Below are 18,569 nucleotides of genomic sequence, written 5' to 3'. Positions count from 1 at the left end.
ACAGGCGCCGCCACCTCGCCCGGCTAGTTTTTTGGTTTTTTTTAGTAGAGACGGGGTTTCACCGTGTTAGCCAGGATGGTCTCGATCTCCTGACTTTGTGATCCGCCTGTCTCGGCCTCCCAAAGTGCTGGGATTACAGGCATGAGCCACCGCGCCCGGCCTCAGTATCTTATTATGCAAAAAATACTCATGGATTTGGCATTCAGCAGCCCTGGGACTGACCCCAGCTCGGCAACCTAGATGAGAGGTAACTTCGGGGAAGTGCCTCTGCCTCTTGGAGTCTCAGTGAGAAAACACCAAGAACCCCTCCAGGAGCGGCCGCAGGAGAAGCTACGACGTGCACGGCACGCGTGAGACGGCGCTGGACAGAGGCACTTACTCCTGTTCCCACCTCGCCCCACCTCAGGGGATTCCTTCAATAAAAAGCAGTTTCCAAATAAGGAAAAATCTCAGCAAGGTTCTTTTATTTATTTATTTTTTGAGACAGAGTCACGCACTTTGGCCCAGGCTGAAGTGCAGTGGCGCGATCTCGGCTCACTGCAAGCTCCGCCTCCCGGGCTCAGGCCATTCTCCTGCCTCAGCCTCCCGAGTAGCTGGGACTACAGGTGCCCGCCACCTCGCCCGGCTAGTTTTTTGTATTTTTTTTAGTAGAGACGGGGGTTTCACCGTGTTAGCCAGGATGGTCTCGATCTCCCGACCTCATGATTTGCTTGCCTCGGCCTCCTAAAGTGCTGGAATTACAGGCATGAGCCACTGAGCCTGGCCTAGCAAGTTTCATTCTCAAAAAAGAACAGGGGCTGGGCGCGGTGGCTCAAGCCTGTAATCCCAGCACTTTGGGAGGCCGAGACGGGTAGATCACGAGGTCAGGAGATTGAGACCATCCTGGCTAACACGGAGAAACCCCGTCTCTACTAAAAAATACAAAAAACTAGCCGGGCGAGCTGGCGGGTGCCTGTAGTCCCAGCTACTCGGGAGGCTGAGGCAGGAGAATGGCGTAAACCCGGGAGGTGGAGCTTGCAGTGAGCTGAGATCCGGCCTGGGCGACAGAGCGAGACTCCGTCTCAAAAAAAAAAAAAAAAAAAAAAAAACAGGGAGGAAGCCAGGCTACTAGCATCTTTCTTTCTTTTTTTTTGGGTCAAAGTCTCGCTCTTGTCACCCAGGCTGGAGTGCAATGGTGAGATCTCAACTCACTGCACCCTCCACCTCCCGGGTTCAAGCGATTCTCCTGCCTCAGCCTCCCAAGTAGCTGGGATTACAGGTGCCTGCCACCACGCCCAGCTAACTTTTGTATTTTTAGTAGAGACGGGGTTTCACCATGTTGGCCAGGCTGATCTTGAACTCTTGACCTCAAATGATCCACCCACCTTGGCCTCCCCAAAGTGCTGGGATTATAGGTGTGAGTTACCACGCCCAGCTGTTTGTTTTACTTTTTGAGATAGGCTCTTGCTCTGTAGCCCAGGCTGGAGTGCAGTGGGTTGATCCTAGCTCACTGCAGCCTCAAAACTGCAGGGCTAGTGATGCTCTCGCCCCAACCTTCTGCACAGATGGGACTCCAGGTGTGTGTCAGCGTGCCTGGCTAAGCTTCTTAGTTTCTGGACACACATGAGGGGTCCTTAACTCAGCACTTGGTCACCTCCTTGTGGCTGGTGTTTTGGGATCGGGGAGGGACTCCCGCACTCTCCAGGTTCTGCCACAAGTGAGTCCTCGCCCCCAGCAGCCCCGCGGCCCCACTCACGTCAGGAAGTGTGGATGGTGCTTGACCGTGTCCTCCAGTTTCTCTAGGAAGGTCAGGTCCGTGGCCTCCCCGGGGCGCAGACACTCCTCATCCTGGGGGGTATGGCACAGGGGGAGGGACATATGGGGGAGGGGCCAGAGAGCATAGAGGATTGGGGTCACCATGCTGGGAGGCTCAGACACAGGGGAGGGGGCAGATCACTGGGAGCCTCCATAGAGCTTCCGACCGGGGCGGCGCCTCCCTCCATCAGCCATTCACAGCCCTGCCCTGTCTCTACTCAGCCCCAGACTCTGGCCCTCTGTGGACCAGCCTGGAGAGAACGGAGAACGGGGACATCCTCCCACCCAGCCTCCAGCACGAGGCCTTGGAGGCACAGAGGACTCACCAAAATCGAGATGATGCCCTTAAACTTCTCCTCCACCAGATCACAGATGATCTTGTTGTTGAAATACTGGACAGGCTCCCACTGAGGGGCAGAAGGGAAGGCAGGCATCACTGTGGGGTCCTGGCACCCTCTCCCAGGGGCCCCGATGCCCAGGCTCCCCATGGCCCAGAGAGTGCCCTCAGGCTTGCACACACCGCGATGCCCTCTGCCTCGTACTCCTCCTGCTCCGACTTGAGCGTGAGCTCGATGAAGAGCTGCTGCAGCTTCTCGTTGCAGTAATTGATGCAGAACTGCTCAAAGCTGTAAGGAAGGAGAAGCGTCCACAGTGGCTCAGTGGGGACATAGGACCAGCAGAGGGGAAAGGCTGGACGAGGCCCCTGAGCATAGGAGGTGAGACACAGAGCCAGTCCCCGGCTGGCTGGGGAGTCACGGGGCAGGAACGAGAGGCTGGGGGACAGAAGAGAGGGAGCAGGACAGGAGCCTGGGAGGAGACGGGGGAAACGTGGCACTGACCTGTTATGCTGAAACACTTCGAAGCCATAAATATCCAGGAGCCCGAGAACCGTGGTACTCCGCCAGCTGGGGCTCTCCGCATCCTAGGGCAGTCATTCAACCGAAGGCGTGGGCCCCTGCGTGTGCCAGCCCCACCCCGCAGCCCCCCGCCCCACTGATGGCCCTCCCTCCTGCCTCGGGAGCAGTGTGGAGTGAGCCCTCACCTTGGAGGCCAGCGACCTGTTGATCTTCCCCACGAGCCAGGTAAAAGTGCGGCTGTACACAGCCTTGGCGAGAGCGTCTCGCGCATAGGCGGCCTGCTCCAGGTTCAGCGGGCTCAGGAGCTGTGGGCGCAGCGTGAGGCAAGGAGATGAATGCCACACAGCTCTTGCATCCCACCTGCCCCCAGGCTCAGGCAGACCAGGAAGCCGTCACCACTCTGCACGCCCAGCTCCAGCGAGCCTGCGGTGTGGGGAGGGGTGCTGGTAGTGGGACCTCAGGGAGGACAGGTGGCCGCCCCAGTGGGAAGGTGGTAGAGGGACAGGTCTGAGTAGCTGGGATGACAGGCGCCCACCACCACACCCGGCTAATTTTTGCATTTTAGTAGAGATGGGGTTTCACCATGTTGGCCAGGATGGTCTCGAACTCCTGACCTCAGGTGACCCACCCTACCTCAGCCTCCCCAAGTGCTGGGGTTACAAGCATGAGCCACTGTGCCTGGCTCTCTGCTTCTCTGAGCAGCCTTCCTTCCATCCCTCCACACTGCTGAGGGGACCAGGCAAAGGGGAGTGATGGGAGTAGGGGCTGCTTTGGAACACCTGCCCCTCCACACCCGAGGGCAAAGGCCCGGCCTCACCTCCTCCCCCTTGGCGATGATCTTCCTGTGTGTCAGGGCTTCTCGCAGCGTCGAGCCTTCCACGCTGAGGAGCTGCCAAGGGCAGGCAAGGATGTGGTGAGGGCGCACCCCCAGCCCCCACCCCCGCTGTCCTTCCCTTACCCTCTGCCCGCCCCTGCTCACCCTGGTCAGATACTTCAGTTGGTTCTCGGTGGTGACCTGGGCGTTGCTCTCCTCGTCGGCAGCAAAGTGGATGTTACCCAAATGCAGGACGCTGGCCACGATGCTCAGCAGGTCCTGGGGAGCAGGCCGGGGGCAGGAGTGGGTGAGAGGGGCCAGAGAGCCCCAAGAGGGCAAGTAGCGGATGGCCATGCAGGGGTGGGTGGTGAAGTGTCTGAGAGGAGAAGGGGCTGGAAGTGGGAATGGGTGTTAAAGGTGGAAGGTGATTCTGGGGGTGGGCCAGGCACAGTGGCTCACGCCTGTAATCCCAGCGCTTTGGGAGGCCGAGGCGGGCAGATCATCTGAGGTCAGGAGTTCAAGACCAGCCTGGCCAACATGGCGAAGCCCCATCTTTGCTAAAGATACAAAAATTAGCTAGGTGTGGTGGCAGGTGTCTGTAATCCCAGCTACTCAGGAGGTTGAGGCACGAGAATCACTTGAACCTGGGAGGCAGGTGTTGCAGTGAGGTCAGATCGCGCCATTGCACTCCAGCCTAGGCAAAAGAGCGAGACTCCATCTCAAAAAAAAAAAAAAAAAAAAAAAGGGCGTGTTGGTTCATGCCTGTGATCCCAGCATTTTCAGAGACTGAGGCAGGTGGATCACCTGAGGTTGGGAGTTCGAGACCAGCCTGACCAACATGGAGAAACCCCGTCTCTACTAAAAATACAAAAAATTAGCCAGGCGTGGTGGCCACCTGTAATCCCAGCTACTTGGGAGGCTGAGTCAGGAGAATCGATTGAACCCGGGAAGCGGAGGTTGCAGTGAGCCGAAATTGCACCACTGTACTCCAGTCTGGGTAACAAGAATAAAACTCTATCTCAAAAACAAAACAAAACAAAACAAAACCAACAACAAAAGAAGGAAGTTTTGGGGGTGTGAGAGGAGGAAAGGGAGGGTCCTGGAAAAGGCCTCACCTCCACTTCATCCTCAGTGAAATCGATGACTGTCAGAGCCTTCCTGACCACCTTCCAGTCACTCTTGTCGTTGATGGAGGAGACTTTGGCACACTGGCCCTAGAGGAAGAGCACGGCTGGGTTAGAGCCCTGGCCACAGATCCCTGGGTGGCACCTGCCCTGCCTGCCAGCCACTCACCTTCACCAGGTACAGGTAGCTCTGGGGGTTCCGTTCCAAGCCCAGCCTGCGAAGAGTCTCCTCCTCACCCCCCTCCAGCAGCTGGTAGAAGACGTGGAAGTTCCGCTCCCCGTGATTCTGGTGCACCACTCGTGACTTTTCCAGGAGGTAACTGAGGATATGGCCACCCACGGGGGCACCCTGTGGGCAGGGCAGGGCATAGGCCTGGTCGGGGGAGTGGGAACAGAGCCATCTGCCCGTCTTCTCCCCTGACTCCTGGTCTTGGGCAGCCAGACCTGGGCGCCAATTCCAGTCCTGCCACTAGCTGTGTGGGCTCAGGCACGCCACCCACGCTGGACTCAGTTACTTCATCTAGGAAATGGGGAGATTCAACTCCATCCACCTGGCGGCTCCACCTGGATGCCTGACAAGCATCGCAAATTCAGCAGGCCTGAAACGGAACACCGGACCTTCCCCCTCTTCAAACGAGCTCCTTCCTGCTAGTGTCCGCCCATCGTGGTCAGTGGTGAGTACATCCTTCTCGTTCAAGCCAAGGCCCTGGCAGTCGTCCTGCAAGCCTGTTTTTCTTCCATACCCTACATCCAATCAGGCAGCCGATCCTGCTGCCTTAACTTTTAAAACATCCAGAATCCAATCACTGCACCACACTGGTCTGAGCCACCGTCACCTGTCACCTACACGATGACATCAGCCTCCTAACCGGTTTCCCTGCTTAGCCTGGTTCCCCCACCATCTATTCATCTACTCCCAATCTCCCAGTGAAGCAGCCAAAGTCTTTTTTTTATTTTTGGAGACAGGGTCTTGCTCTTTCACTCAGGCTGGAGTTTTTCACTGCAGCCTCAACCTCCCAGGGCTAGGCTGGAGTGCAGTGGTGAGATGTCTCAGCTCACTACAACCTCCGACTCCCAGGTTCAAGTGTTTCTCCTGCCTCAGCCTCCTGAGTAGCTGGGACAACAGGTGCCTGCCACCACGCCTGGCTAATTTTTGTATTTTCAGTAGAGACGGGGTTTCACCATGTTGGCCAGGCTGGTCTTGAACTCCCAACCTCACGTGATCCACCTGCCCCAGCCTCCCAACGTGCTAAGATTACAGGCGTGAGCCACCTCACCCAGCCCAATGACTCCCCTTCTACTCAGAGTTTTAAAAAAAAGGCCAGGCGCGGTGGCTCACACCTGTAATCCCAGCACTTTGGGAGGCCGAGATGGGTGGATCACGAGGTCAGGAGATCGAGACCATCCTGGCTAACATGGTGAAACCCCGTGTCTGCTAAAAATACAAAAAATTAGCCAGGCGTGGTGGCGGGCGCCTGTAGTCCCAGCTACTCGGGAGGCTGAGGCAGGAAAATGGCGCGAATCTGGGAGGCAGAGCTTGCAGTGAGCTGAGATCCTGCCACTGCACTCCAGCCTGGGCGACAGAGTGAGACTCCGTCTCAAAAAAACAAAACAAAACAAAGGTTCTTGCAATGACCCAAAAGGGCCTGCACCATGTGGCCTCTCTCTGTTCTCAGGCCCCTGCTCTCTTCTCTGGCCGCTGTGGCCTCCGTGCTGTCCTGGAACACTTCCAGGACCCTCGTATCTCAGGGCTTTTGTCCTGGCCCTTCCCGCTGCTTGGACAGGCACCTGCACAGCCTGCTTCTTCGTCTCCATCAAGCCATTATTTTTTATTTTTTCTAGAGACAGGGTCTCACTCCGTCGCCCACGCTGGAGTACAGTGGTGTGATCACAGCGTAGGGTAACCCTGGACTCCTGGCCTCAAGCGATCCTCCTGCTTCAGCCTCCAGAGTAGCTGGGACAACGGACATGTGCCACCCCACCCAGCTGTCACTTTAAAATGCCACTGTCTCAGTGGGGCCTACCCTAATATGACCACACCTGCCCCCCACTCCTTACTGCGTTGTATTTTCTGCCACAGCCTCAATTTCCCTGTTTATTGTTTATCACCCTGCAAGGCAGGAGTTTTGTTTGCTTTATTTTACTGCTGGAATTCCAGCACCTGGAATAGTCCCTGGTACCTAGTAGGTGCTTAACCTACTGAATGGGAATCCTCTCGACACACACATCCATGGTACCTTGAAGTCAAACTGCACATCCATGTACTTCCCGAACCTGCTGGAGTTATCGTTTCGGAGGGTCTTGGCATTTCCAAAGGCCTAGGAGTGGACGGGGGTATGAGAGACACCTGGCACTCTCCTCCTGCCCTCCCCACCCCGCTATGTAGCTACTGCTGCCCCTCCCCTCCCACACTGGGCTTCTCTCCCTGTTCCTCACCTCTAGCACTGGCCTTCTCTCCCGGCCCCTCCCCTCCCGCACTGGCCTTCTCTCCCGGCCCCTCCCCTCCCGCACTGGCCTCTCTCCCCTCCCCTCCCGCACTGGCCTCCTCTCCCGGCCCCTCCCCTCCCGCACTGGCCTTCTCTCCCGGCCCCTCCCCTCCCGCACTGGCCTCCTCTCTGGGCCCCTCACCTCCAGCACTGGGTTGCTCTGCAGCAGCCGGTCTCGCACAGCACCTCCGCGCTCGGGGGCTGGGCAGGTCTCTGCATAGAACTGTAGCAGCCTCTTGGTGGCCTCCGTCTTGCCTGCCCCACTCTCCCCAGAGATCATCACTGCCTGGTCCCGACGCTCTGTACGCAGTGCTCGGTATACAGTGTCGGCCACGGCAAACCTGGGGCAGAGGCTCGTCAGGGAGTTCGGCGGGGGGGGGGCCAAGCGGAGCCGCACAGGGAGTCCCGCTCCCACGTCTGGGTGGCGTCCTCTCGTGAGTGGAAGTCTAATACACCCTTGAGGATGTATTGAGGATGGGGACTGGGGGTCCCTCGCAGGTGTGGGCCATGGGAGATCTGTCACAGCTGAGAATGGGCGTCACTGCCAGTGGGAAGACTGAGATGATCTCACAGGTGGGAGTCTGGAGGTCACTTAGGTGGAGGCTGGAGTCACTCATAGGTAGGGTTGGGGGGTCTTCGCAGGTGGGGTTCAGAAGTCACTAAGATTGGGGGGCCACTCCCAGTTGGGGAACAAGTCATGGGTGTGAGGTGGGGTATGGACTGAGTCCCACCCAGATGGAGTTGAGTTGTGACACTCATCTCTGGTCACTCGGGGGTGAGAAACTGTGGGATTCCTCACAGCTGTGGCGCAGGAGGTCAGGATCATTTTAGAGTAAGGGTTGGGTGGGGTCACTTCAGATGGAGACAGAGGGGTCGCTCCCAGAGGGGCTGGGGTCACTCACAGATGAGGGGGCACTTCATAGAAGCTGACACCACGGTAACGCTCCATGTGCTGCCGGCTGTAGATCTGCAGGTCTCGGTAGGGGTTGACAGAGACCAGGACGGGGCCAATGTAGGTCTGGGGTTGGGGGAAGAGGGTCAAAAGTTGATCCTGGGCCAGGTGCGATGGCTCACGCCTGTAATCCCAGCACTTTGGGAGGCCGAGGCAGGCGGGTCACCTGAGGTTGGGAGTTCGAGACCAGCCTGACCAATATGGGGAAACCCCATCTCTACTAAAAATACAAAATTAGCCGGGCATGGTGGCACATGCCTGTAGTCCCAGCTACTCGGGAGGCTGAGGCAGAATTGCTTGAACCGGGGAGGAGGAGGTTGCAGTGAGCCAAGATTGTGCCACTGCACTCCAGCCTGGGCAACAAGAGTGAAACTCCGTCTCAAACAACAAAAACAAGTTTATCCTGGTGACCCCTGGTGTCTCCTTCCCCTCTGCCCTGTGTTTGTGACCCCAGCACCCCTGCCATCTCCCCACAAGGGCCTCACATAGATGAGGTTCTCCCGAAACCGCCGCCGCAGGTTCTCGATAAAGGCGGCCTCGCTGGTGAAGTTCTCCAGCAGCACGAAATCCTGCACCCCCACCCGGTCACGGGCAGTCAGCGCACTCTCCATGGTCACCCGAACCCCGTCACTGCCCAGGGCCTGCAGAGAATGGGCCACAGAAGAGGGTCAGAGTCATGGGGGACCAGGCAAGGCCACTTCTCCTCCACTGCGCCTGTGGGACTGAGAGGGAACGCAGGGGCTTGTGGACTCAGGGCTGGACATGGGACATGAGCCTGATGGGTGCAGAAGGCCTGGGTGTGGAGGGCCTGGGTTTGGAGGGTCTGGGTGTGGTGGGCAGGGTGCAGAAAGCCGGGTGTGGAGGGCCTGGGTCCGGGTGTCGCAGCACAGGGATCACCGAGGCTGCGGGCACAGAACAGAGACCACATGAAGCACTTGGGTCCCGGTGTGTACACAGGGCACGGACGCACGCAGGACCAGAGGGCAGAATCTGGGAGGTGCCGGTTTTGGGTGGAGAAAGGAGCGGATCACAAGAAGGAACTCCTTGAAATAGCAGAAAGACTGCTCTGTGGAGCTTGGACCAAGCCCCTCCTCTCTCTGGGCTGCTTCCTCCTCAAGGAGGAGGAGTTAGACCAGGTGACCTCAGGTCCCTTAGCTCTGAGCCACGTGTGACAGGTGCTTTGGAGGACAAATGGCTCAGGGTCAATTCTGCAGGCAGAGTGGGGCCGTCTCTCCCATCGGGACCCACCCACATCTCCACAGGTAGAGCGTCTCGCACCAAGGAAGAGGTTACTCCCAGACTACACCAGAGGGGTTCCCCCGGAGGGCCTCCCACCCCAGCTGGGCTCAGCCACCCACTCCAGAAGGGGGGGCCTCCCTCGCATGGCTGGGGCCACTCCCTTTCCTCCAGCTGCCGAACTCCCCAGGCGCCTCCTCCACTGAGTCCTGAGAAGCCTCAGGGGATGGGGGGTTTACCATGGAAAGCCCAGCTGCCTCTGGGTCCCACTGGAGGGCTCAGCAAGACCCTCGCCCCACAACCAGGGCTGAGATGGATCCCCCTCCAAACAGGGTCTCAGGGCTCCAGAAAACGGACACCCAGAGTATCCAGGGTCAGAGAAGAACAAGGTGGTGGTGACTGGGGGTGGATCCCAAAGGGGCCGCCGGGTGTCCTCTGACCACAAAAGGCCCAGATTCCTGGCCTGGGGCGTCACTCCGGGCCGGGCCGGGGGCCTGCCCCTCCCAGGCTTGTCCTCCCCGCCCCGCTCCAATCCCGCGCCCAAGCGGCTGCCAAATCCGGCCGCGGTCCCCGCCCCCTCGCCCTCGGGTCAGGGGTCTCCGCGTTCTCAGGCGTCCCCGGCAGCTCCTCGTCCGGCCCCCCGGGTCCGAGCGTCCCGCGCGGCCCTCCCCGCCTCGGCCTCCTCCCCCTGCAACTTCCCGGGACGTTTTTCCACACGGAATTCCTGGGCCGCGCCCGCTTCCTGGCGAGGCCGAGGCGACGCCGCGAGGCGGGGAGGGGCGCCCGGGACCCTCCGCCCCGCCCTGCCCTGCCGCCCCCCGGCTCACCGACGCCCGGTAGCGCATCCTGCCCCGCCGGCCTGGCGCCCGCTCTGCTGCCCGCGCTCTGGGTCCCGGGCTCGGCGGCGGCGGCGTCAGCGAGGGAGGGCCCGCCCCCCGCACCGCCCCCACCAGGGCCCCTGAAGCGCGGGGCTTCCCCGGCCTCCCTCGCCTCCCGCGCGGCCGGGCTGGGGTCCCCGCCAGGTGGGGTTGGTGGAGGTGGGGGTGTCGGGGGGGGTCCGCGGGCGGGGCCGGGGGCGGGCGGGGCGGGCTCCGCCTGAGTCAGGTTTTCCAGGAGGGACGCCGTTGGTTCCAGGGTGGAGCCCGGAACCCGCGCGGCCGCCGCGTCTACACCGACCCGGAACTCACTTCCGGGCCTGGGACGACACTCCGCGGCGGGCTCGGGTTCTGGGCGGGCACCGAGGCCTGCGGGTCCCAGAGGAAGTGGGATTTCCCTCCCCCAACCCCCGAACTCGAGTCCCGGGAAAGTTAAAAATAGAACCAATGTCCAAATACGGCCGGCGCGCCTGGCGGGCGGAGCGTTCTCGGTGCGGGACGCCGTCCACCCACACGCGGCGGGGCCTGGCCGGAGCCTCGAACCCAGGAAGATCTTGGTTTTCCTCGTCAGCACGGAGCGCGTGCCCCAGGGACAGGGACGGCCACCGGGTGCCCTGGCTGAGCGCGCGGAGTCCCCGGCACCTCTGGAGGGCTCAGTTCCCCCCTCTGGGAAATTCGCGTATCCCCGCCCACGGCATTTGGGGCCCACAGCCTCTCCCCACCCGAGGCACCCCACTCGCCTCTGGGCCCGGGCCTCCTCCCTCTCCTTTTTTTTCTTTTTTTTTTGAGACAGAGTCGCGCTAGCTCCCACGTTGGAGTTCAGTGGCGCGATCTCGGCTCACTGCAACCTACGCCTCCCGGGTTTAGCGATTCTCCTGCCTCAGCCTCCCGAGTAGCTGGGATTACAGGCACCTGCCACCACACTCGGCTAATTTTTGTATTTTTGGTAGACACGGGGTTTCATCATGTTGGCCAGGCTGGTCTCGAACTCCTGACCTCAGGTGATCCACCCGCCTCGGCCTCCCAAAGTGCTGGGATGATAGGCGTGAGCCACCGCGCTCGGCCCATCTCCCTCCCTGCTTTGAAGGGGACCTCTCTCGTCCCTCCGGATCTCCGGGACGCCCCCAACCCCGAACCGGCCTTGGCAGCCCCGCCCTCGCTGGGCTCTGCGGGCACCACACTCCCTCGCCTGGGGCAAACCTTGGCTCAGATCCCACCGCGGGCAGGGGCGGAGACGTCTAGAGCCAGCAAAAGCTGGTGCTTCCTCGCGGTGGGACTCTGAGCTAGTCACTTAACGTTTCGGCTTCTGTTCCTCATCCCCAACATGAGGTTAACACAGGCCTAGAAGGGCCGTTGGGTGGCCTGAGATAGAGCGCGAAGGCATCTCCCAGACCGCTCTAGACCCCGCTTCCCACACCCACCGCCTTCCCTCGGCCGGACGCTCATTCCTCACTTGCTTGCGGGCAGAGGCCTACTGAGAGTCAGGCCCTGGGCCACGCTTCCGATCCGGTGAGGAGAGCCTCAGGCGCGTCTACAGGCACCTGCCTGTCCTACCAACGCAACGGCAGACACAGACTCGCCCTGGGGGGGTGGGCAGAGCCGGGACCCAAAGCCCCAGCGCCCCACCCCCAGCTCGCGGACGCCGCTCCCTGGGGAGAGGGCGAGGCTGCGGCAGGTGCGGGCTGGATCCTCGCGGGGAAGGCTAGTTACTGCAACAACAGCCCGGCCGGAGCGGCGGCCCCGGGGACCCCCAAGCGGGGGCGCCAGCTGGTGGGGGCAGGGGAGCGGGGAAGGGGAAATGGGGGCGTCTCGGGCAGAGGCGGGGGAGGGCGGGAGGAGGCGCCCGCTGCGGTGCCCCCAGGTTTAAAATCCAGAGGGAGGGCCAGGCGCGGTGGCTCACGCCTGTAATCCCAGCGCTTTGGGAGGCCGAGGCAGGCGGATCATCAGAGTTCAGGAGTTCGAGACCAGCCTGGCCACATTGGCGAAACCCCGTCTCTACTAAAAAATACAAAAATTAGCTGAGCGTGGTGGTGGGCGCCTGTAATCCCAGCTATTCGGGAGGCTGAGGCACGAGAATCGCTGGAACTCGGGAGACGGAGGTTGCAGTGAGCGAGATCACACCACTGCATGCCAGCCTGGGCGACAGAGCGAAACTCCGTCTCCAAACAAAACAAAACAAGAAAAATCTAGAGGGAGCAAGGAGGGGACCCAGCCTCCAGCCCGCCCAGGGGTGGGGAGCGCCTTAGAAGACGGGGCAAAGGGTCCAGAGAGCCCCTGCCGGAAGCTCAGCTCCCTCCCTGCCCGGCGAGGCGTGGGGGACCCGGGTCGGGGGCGTGGCCGGAGCCTGCGGAGGCGCGGCCAGAGGGAGGGGCGGAGCCTCGCGGCCGCAGTGTTCGCCCCGCCCCTCCACGTCACGCGGTTGGAATGAGGGGAATCCGCGCGCGGAGGGGTCGGGCCCGCTTCTTCCAGATCCCCGGCCGCGCCGCCGCATTCCCGGGATGCCCGCTGGCGCCCCCGCAGCCACCGCCCGGCGGCGGAAGGAGGGGGCATCGCCGCCGCTCGCGCGCCCCAGGGCGGCTCCAGCCCTGGCAACCCCGGGCCTGCCCCGCCTCACTGGACGGAAGCGCGATCCCCGGGCAGGGAGGGAAGCGGAGAACCGGGCTGGGAAAGACGCCGCGGCTGAGGCTGCAGCGCCAGGTGCCTCCTGCGTTCTCCGCGCTTTTTTAGGTTCCTCCCTTCAGTGCCCCCAGCCAAGCCATAAGGTCTGTATGATCACTCCAGCGCAGAAGAAATCGAGGCTGGGCAGGTGACTTTGTGCAAGGTCTCAAGAGGAGTGGGACTGGAACCCAGGCACTCGAACGCCTTACCGCGGGGCTGCCCTGAGCCTCTTTGTGCGTTATCAGGGCTATCAGGGCTGAGACCTTCAGTGAGTGACACGGTACAGGCCCCTGTCGGTGTCGTGTGATTCTATTATGTCACATGTGGGCCTTAGGAGTGGGCCAGGGCTCTGGGCCTAGAGGTTCCCTGCAGTGAGTGGCCCCTGAGTGACCTAGGAGACTTCTTCCCCAAGGCTGCCTCTGGGTCTTCTCCCACCTGGGGAGGCGTTTACTGGAAGCACAGGGGATGGGGTGGCCCAGCACACCTGGGCTATCTTGTGCCCTTCGGATCCTATAGGCCAGGTGCCTACAAGCCTGACTTCTGGGCACAGCGGGAACCTCATGTTCCCCCAGCCTATGGGCACACAGATCTTGCCGTGGGGTAGGGGTGTTGGGGGCTGGGAGGAGGTGTCATCTGAGGCACCCAGGACTGCTGCTATAAACCGATGTCCACCGAGCCCCTGAGGCAGCAGAAAGACCGTCTCATGGTGGCACAGTGCTGGGTGGCACAGTGCTGGGCAGCACAGAGCAGGGACTCAACTTCTATTTATTAAACAAATCTTAGATCTGAGCCTGGCTGCCCACCAAGGACCATTCCAGGCCTCAGGGAACTGTTGTGAAGGGAAATGAGGAGGAGAAAGTGGTGACTTAGGGTCTCTACCCTGATTGCTCACAGGGCCTCAGTCAAGGACTGTCCATTCTAGCTTCACAACCATGGGCCTTCGGCTGCCAGACACCTCTGCCTGGGGGGTCCAGCAAACGTGAACAGAGGCAAGGTGCAGTGAGTGGCTCACGCCTGTAACCCCAGAACTTTGAGAGGCTGAGGCAGGAGGATCTCTGGAGGTCAGGAGTTCAAGACCAGCCTGGGCCGCATAGTGGTGAGACTCCTGCCTCTAGAAAAATTTTTTTAAAAAATTAGCCAGGCATGGTGCTGTGTGCCTGTGGTCCCAGTTACTCGGAAGGCTAAGGTGGGAGGATCGCTTGAGCCCAGGAGGTTGAGGCTGCAGTGAGCCGTGATGGTGCTACTGCACTCCAGCCTGGGTGCCCCAGAAGACCCGGTGTCAAACAAACAAACAAACAAAACAATAAACCCATAACATGTTAACATAAATTTGTATAGGGGAAAAAAAGTAAACGGCCCAGGAGCAGTGGCTCACACCTGTAATCCCAACACTTTGGGAGGCCACGGCAGGCAGATCACTTGAGGTCAGGAGTTCCAGACCAGCCTGGCCAACATGGTGAAACCCTGTTTCAACTAAAAATACGAAAATTAGCAGGGTGTGGTGGCGCACGCTTGTAATCCCAGCTACTTAGGACACTGAGACAGGAGAGAATCGCTTGAACCTAGGAGGCAGAGGGTGCAGTGAGCTGAGATCGCCCCACTGCACTCCAGACTGAGTGACAGAGCAAGACTCTGTCTCAATAAATACATAAATAAATAAACAAACAGGGCCTTTGACCCCTAACCTGTACTCCCTGTTCAATGTCTTTGTAGAGAGAAGGGTGGCACTTTAAGCTGGTCATCACAGCCTGGCATTAACAGGCCTGCTCTCCTCCCTCCACTCCTCACACCAAGTAGTCACAACCTGCTAAAACCTCACCTCCAGGCCGGGCAAGGTGGCTCATGCCTGTAATCCCAGCACTTTGGTAGGCCTAGGTGGGCGGATCACGAGGTCAAGAGATTGAGACCATTCTGGTTAACACGTTGAAACCCCTTCTCTACTAAAAATAAAAAAAAATTAGCTGGGTGTCGTGGCACGCGCCTGTAATCCCAGCTACTCGGGAGGCAGAGGCAGGAGAATAGCTTGAACCCAGGAGGCAGAGGTTGCAGTGAGCTGAGATGGCACCACTGCATTCCATCCTGGGTGACAGCGAGACTCCTTCTTAAAACAAAACACACCAACAACAAAAACATAAAACAAAAACTTCACCTCCATCACTGCTCCTTACTTGGGCCAAGACAGCAGCCTCCTAACTGGACGCCTTGCCTTCCTCCTACCAATCCATTTCCCCTCGGGCAATACAAATTAAAGCAACACCTCATGTTCACAGAGTGAAGGTTTAGGGCACCCTACATGTGCCAGGCCCATGATTCACACCCACTGCTGCTTACCGGGACCCTGCCTATGAACACCCGAGACACCCCTGCTGTCCTCAGTTTACCCCACTGCTCCAGCATTCCGGTGTGCCAGGTGGCCCGCTCCAGTCCCCTCTGTCCCCACCCCTCCCCTCCCACCCACAACACGCAGCCAGGAGGAGCCTTCGCACCGTCGCCAGCCAGTCCAAGCTTCAGTGCTTGCACCTGCGGCTTCCCCAGCCCGGGGCACCCTCCTTGCCCACCTCACGGAGACTAGGCTCAGGTGTCACCTCCTCCAGAACCCCTGCCTGATTCTCCCGAACACGCCGCGTCTCCTTATCGCACCCCGCAGGAGTCAGCTGTTTCCCTGTCAGTCCCTCCCAGGAGACGGCTCCCACTCCCTACACCCAGCGAGGCACACGGTGGGGCTCACCCCTTCCCGGCCCCCTGGACGAATGAATGAATCTCAGAGGCAGGAGTGTGCGCGGGAGGCCGGAGCGTGAGGACCGAGGGCCGCGTGGCCAGCCTCATTCTCCGGCCACACTCGGGGCGCGCTGGGCCCCAGGGGCGGAGAACGGGAAGGGGCGGGTTCAGGCGGCTTCTCCGGAACCCAGAGGCAGAGCAGGGCTGCGGGCGGGGCCCGAAGGGCGCGCGGGGTCCTGGGTCCTGCAGCCCAGGCCGCTCTTCCCCGCCTCCCGCTCCCCGCAGGTAAATCTAAGTCTCCACCAGGCTGCGCCGGCGCCTCCGGGTCCTGGGACCCCCGCACGGGTCCCCCCGGCCGCTCTTCGGCCCCAGAGATCCCCGGCCGTGACCCCCGCTTCGCGCACTGCGGCTCCCGGCCCGGCCGCCCGCTCCCCATACCCGCCCCCAGCGGCCGCCGTCCCCGCGCCCCGAGTACCCACCGGCTTGGCTCTTCCGGCGCGGGCGGGGGCCGGGCTGGGCGGCGTGGCGGGCTCGAGGATCCGCGGCCCGGGCGCACTCTCCCCGCCCAGGGCCCGCCGGGGGCCGGGCCGCAGCCTGTCGTCATCCCGGGCAGGGCGCGCACCCTCCGGCCCCGCCCCACCCCAGCCCGGCCGCGTCCGCGAAGCCTGGATGCGGGCGGCCCCCGCCTCGGCCGGTTCCCGGGGCAGCCGCGTCCGGCCACAGCGAACACGCGCGCGCCCCTCCGGCCGAAGACCCGGCTCCCCGCCGCGGTGCTGGGGGCGCGGGGGCGCCTGACTTTATCCCTCCTCCGGGCCCTTTGCATCTCCAGCCCCTTCCCTGCGGGCCGGGTCAGGGCCGCGCTCCCCGGTTTCCACCCACCATGTCCCTTCACCCACCTCCCACACCGTCCTCCTGTTCTGAGTCTTGGGAGGTCCCAGCCCGGCGGACTGGAGAGGAGCTTCCATGCCCTCATCCTTCGACCTCACAGCAGCCGGCACTTGCCTTTTGTGCCCAGTATTCACAGTTCTGCCCACTGAGGTTCAGGAAGCTGGAGGAGTCAAGCCCAGACCTCCACTTCCAAAAATCCTGCTGCTGGTGGCGCTTACATCCTTACTCTTCCACTCACCCCGTCTTGTTCAGTCTGTGCTGGCCCCATCCAAGAATTGGAACCCCTCCCCCTCTGCTCACCTCTTGCCCTAGGGCTCTGCTTGAGAGGGGCTGCCCGGCCCTGGGGAGATACTCCACCCTCCTCCCAGCCCCAAGCATCCCAGCTTACAAGCTTGCAGGGCCTGTGGGGATGAACCACGCGGATGATCTCCCCGGTGGGTACCAGCTCCACTTGCAGCGCCATTCCGCCCTGCGGAGAGCCAGCGCCCTGGGCACTGGGGCCTGTGAGCAAAAGCTGCTGCCCACTGGCTGGCTCTGACCGCTCCAGGAGCCAGGAACCTATGGCCTAACGCCGGGATGGCCACTTGGTTCTGCTTCAACTCCAGCCCCAGGGGATGTGGCTGGTCCAGCGCCTCAGGACACAGCTGGAGCCGTCCAGGTCTGATTGGGAGGCCTCTTGGCCCGGATGGTTGGAGCAGGAAGAGGAGGGGCTGGTGATGGAGGAAATGCCTGTTGTCCCAGGTAACCAGAGGAGCCCATGCAGCCACCCCACGGGGGACCCTGGGCTCCAGGTCAAAGGGTAGGACGCCTTTCCCCTTCCCCCGCCACCCCCAGCAGCTCTATGGCTGGGCCCCTCCTCCTGCCATCTCTGGTACCAGCTAAAGCACAGGGCCCACTCCCCAAACCAGAAGGCATGCCCTCCCCTAGGCCAAGAGGACCCCTCAGTGCGCACTGCCTTTCCAGCACATCCCCTCAAGGGGCCGTCCCCCACAGCAGGTGAGCCCCCACCATGAGTTTGAGTGGCCAGGGCTGCTGGGGGCTGGTCGTGCTGGGCAGAGGGCGTTGTCCCACTGGGAGAAGACTCTTGTCTTACCCTCCTCCGAGCCTCAGAGCTTGTGAGGTGAGTTCCTGGGTTCCCTGGGTGTGGCAACCTCTAGCTCTGTTCATCCTTGCATTTCGACAGTACCCCCAGGTGACCCCCCACCCCTGACGTTCCTGCTTTTCTATTTTTACTGCTGCTAAATCACAGCTGACACTTTCCTGGCCTGAGACTGAGCCCTCCGGTCTCCAGCCATTCCTTAGAGGAAGTCAGAACAGGGAAGTGGATAGGGGAACAGACCTTTCCAGAGGGAGAGGCTGGCATAGGAAGGGCCGAGTCCCGTGGGCGTGTGCTGGCACCGACAGCCCCATAGGCAGGGGCCTTCCCCTCGGCACCCTTCTGTCTCCCCACAGCTTCCCCCGCCCCGGAAAGGCTAGCAAGCCCTCCTTCCTTCCTCCAGGAAGCACATCTATCCAGGGCAGGCTCATCCCCAGCGGCCACACAATGGCCCTTATCAGCCGTGGAGCCAGGCGTAGACCCAGTGCACACCAGGTCTCACTTATTTCCTGTTTCCACCCAGTGGGTCGGGGTGGACCCAGAGCGGCCATATCCTGACTGGGGCCCAGAAGACGGAGAGCACCCCCGCTTCCCCTTTCCGCCTCTCAATCACTGCTGGGCTCACCCCTCCCTCACAGGAGGCAGGGTGTGTGGGGGCCTCAGTTCACCACGGGGGAGGTGAGCATGTGGGGGGACCCCTGGGTCAAGCCCCAGGGCTGCATTAATCTGAATGGGGAGGCGGGTCTAGCGCGATATACTTTTTGCAATGGTTCTCCCACAATAATCTTGAGAATAGGGACATCATCTGTATTTTCAGACTACTGAGACCGCTCTGCGGGTGGGTTCAGATCCCTTTCCTGTTCCTGGTCCTGCAGGAAACCACAGGTGCCTGGAACTTTGAAGAGACTGCACCACTTCTCTGAGCCTTGGCTTTCCTGTCTGCCCAACGAAGGGTGCCAGACGGCAACCCTCCCGATGGCTGTGTGTGTGAGAAGGAACAGGCGGGCAGGTGAGGGCTTTGGAGGTCCCTAGGTGTATGTGCTGGGGGCAGGCACAGGTTACCGTGGGGGA

The 18,569-nt window shown here is 61.1% G+C and overlaps 1 protein-coding gene across 7 annotated transcripts in view; it reads right to left on the bottom strand.

Moving 5' to 3' along the window:
• Nucleotides 1-17,724, bottom strand: part of MYO1C (myosin IC) — a 30,708-nt gene extending 12,984 nt beyond the window's left edge. Inside the window, exons 1-15 of one of the 7 annotated variants that reach the window (XM_050763511.1) lie at nt 17,496-17,724; nt 16,791-17,112; nt 8,513-8,668; nt 7,978-8,093; nt 7,218-7,416; nt 6,827-6,907; nt 4,759-4,938; nt 4,581-4,679; nt 3,631-3,744; nt 3,469-3,540; nt 2,837-2,956; nt 2,634-2,716; nt 2,315-2,420; nt 2,121-2,201; nt 1,736-1,827 (exon numbers count right to left, since the gene is read on the bottom strand). In XM_050763511.1, coding sequence (XP_050619468.1) covers nt 1,736-1,827; nt 2,121-2,201; nt 2,315-2,420; nt 2,634-2,716; nt 2,837-2,956; nt 3,469-3,540; nt 3,631-3,744; nt 4,581-4,679; nt 4,759-4,938; nt 6,827-6,907; nt 7,218-7,416; nt 7,978-8,093; nt 8,513-8,668; nt 16,791-16,865 — 1,574 coding nt within the window. In that variant the 5' untranslated portion in view covers nt 16,866-17,112; nt 17,496-17,724. The other 6 variants (XM_050763515.1, XM_050763517.1, XM_050763514.1 and 3 more) reach the window with 6 other exon arrangements.
• Between the last annotated feature and the right edge of the window lie 845 nt (nt 17,725-18,569).

The sequence above is a fragment of the Macaca thibetana genome, chromosome 16 (assembly GCF_024542745.1).
Source record: "Macaca thibetana thibetana isolate TM-01 chromosome 16, ASM2454274v1, whole genome shotgun sequence".
Taxonomy (NCBI): Eukaryota; Metazoa; Chordata; class Mammalia; order Primates; family Cercopithecidae; genus Macaca; species Macaca thibetana.
This window is presented reverse-complemented; position numbering and strand designations above follow the sequence as displayed.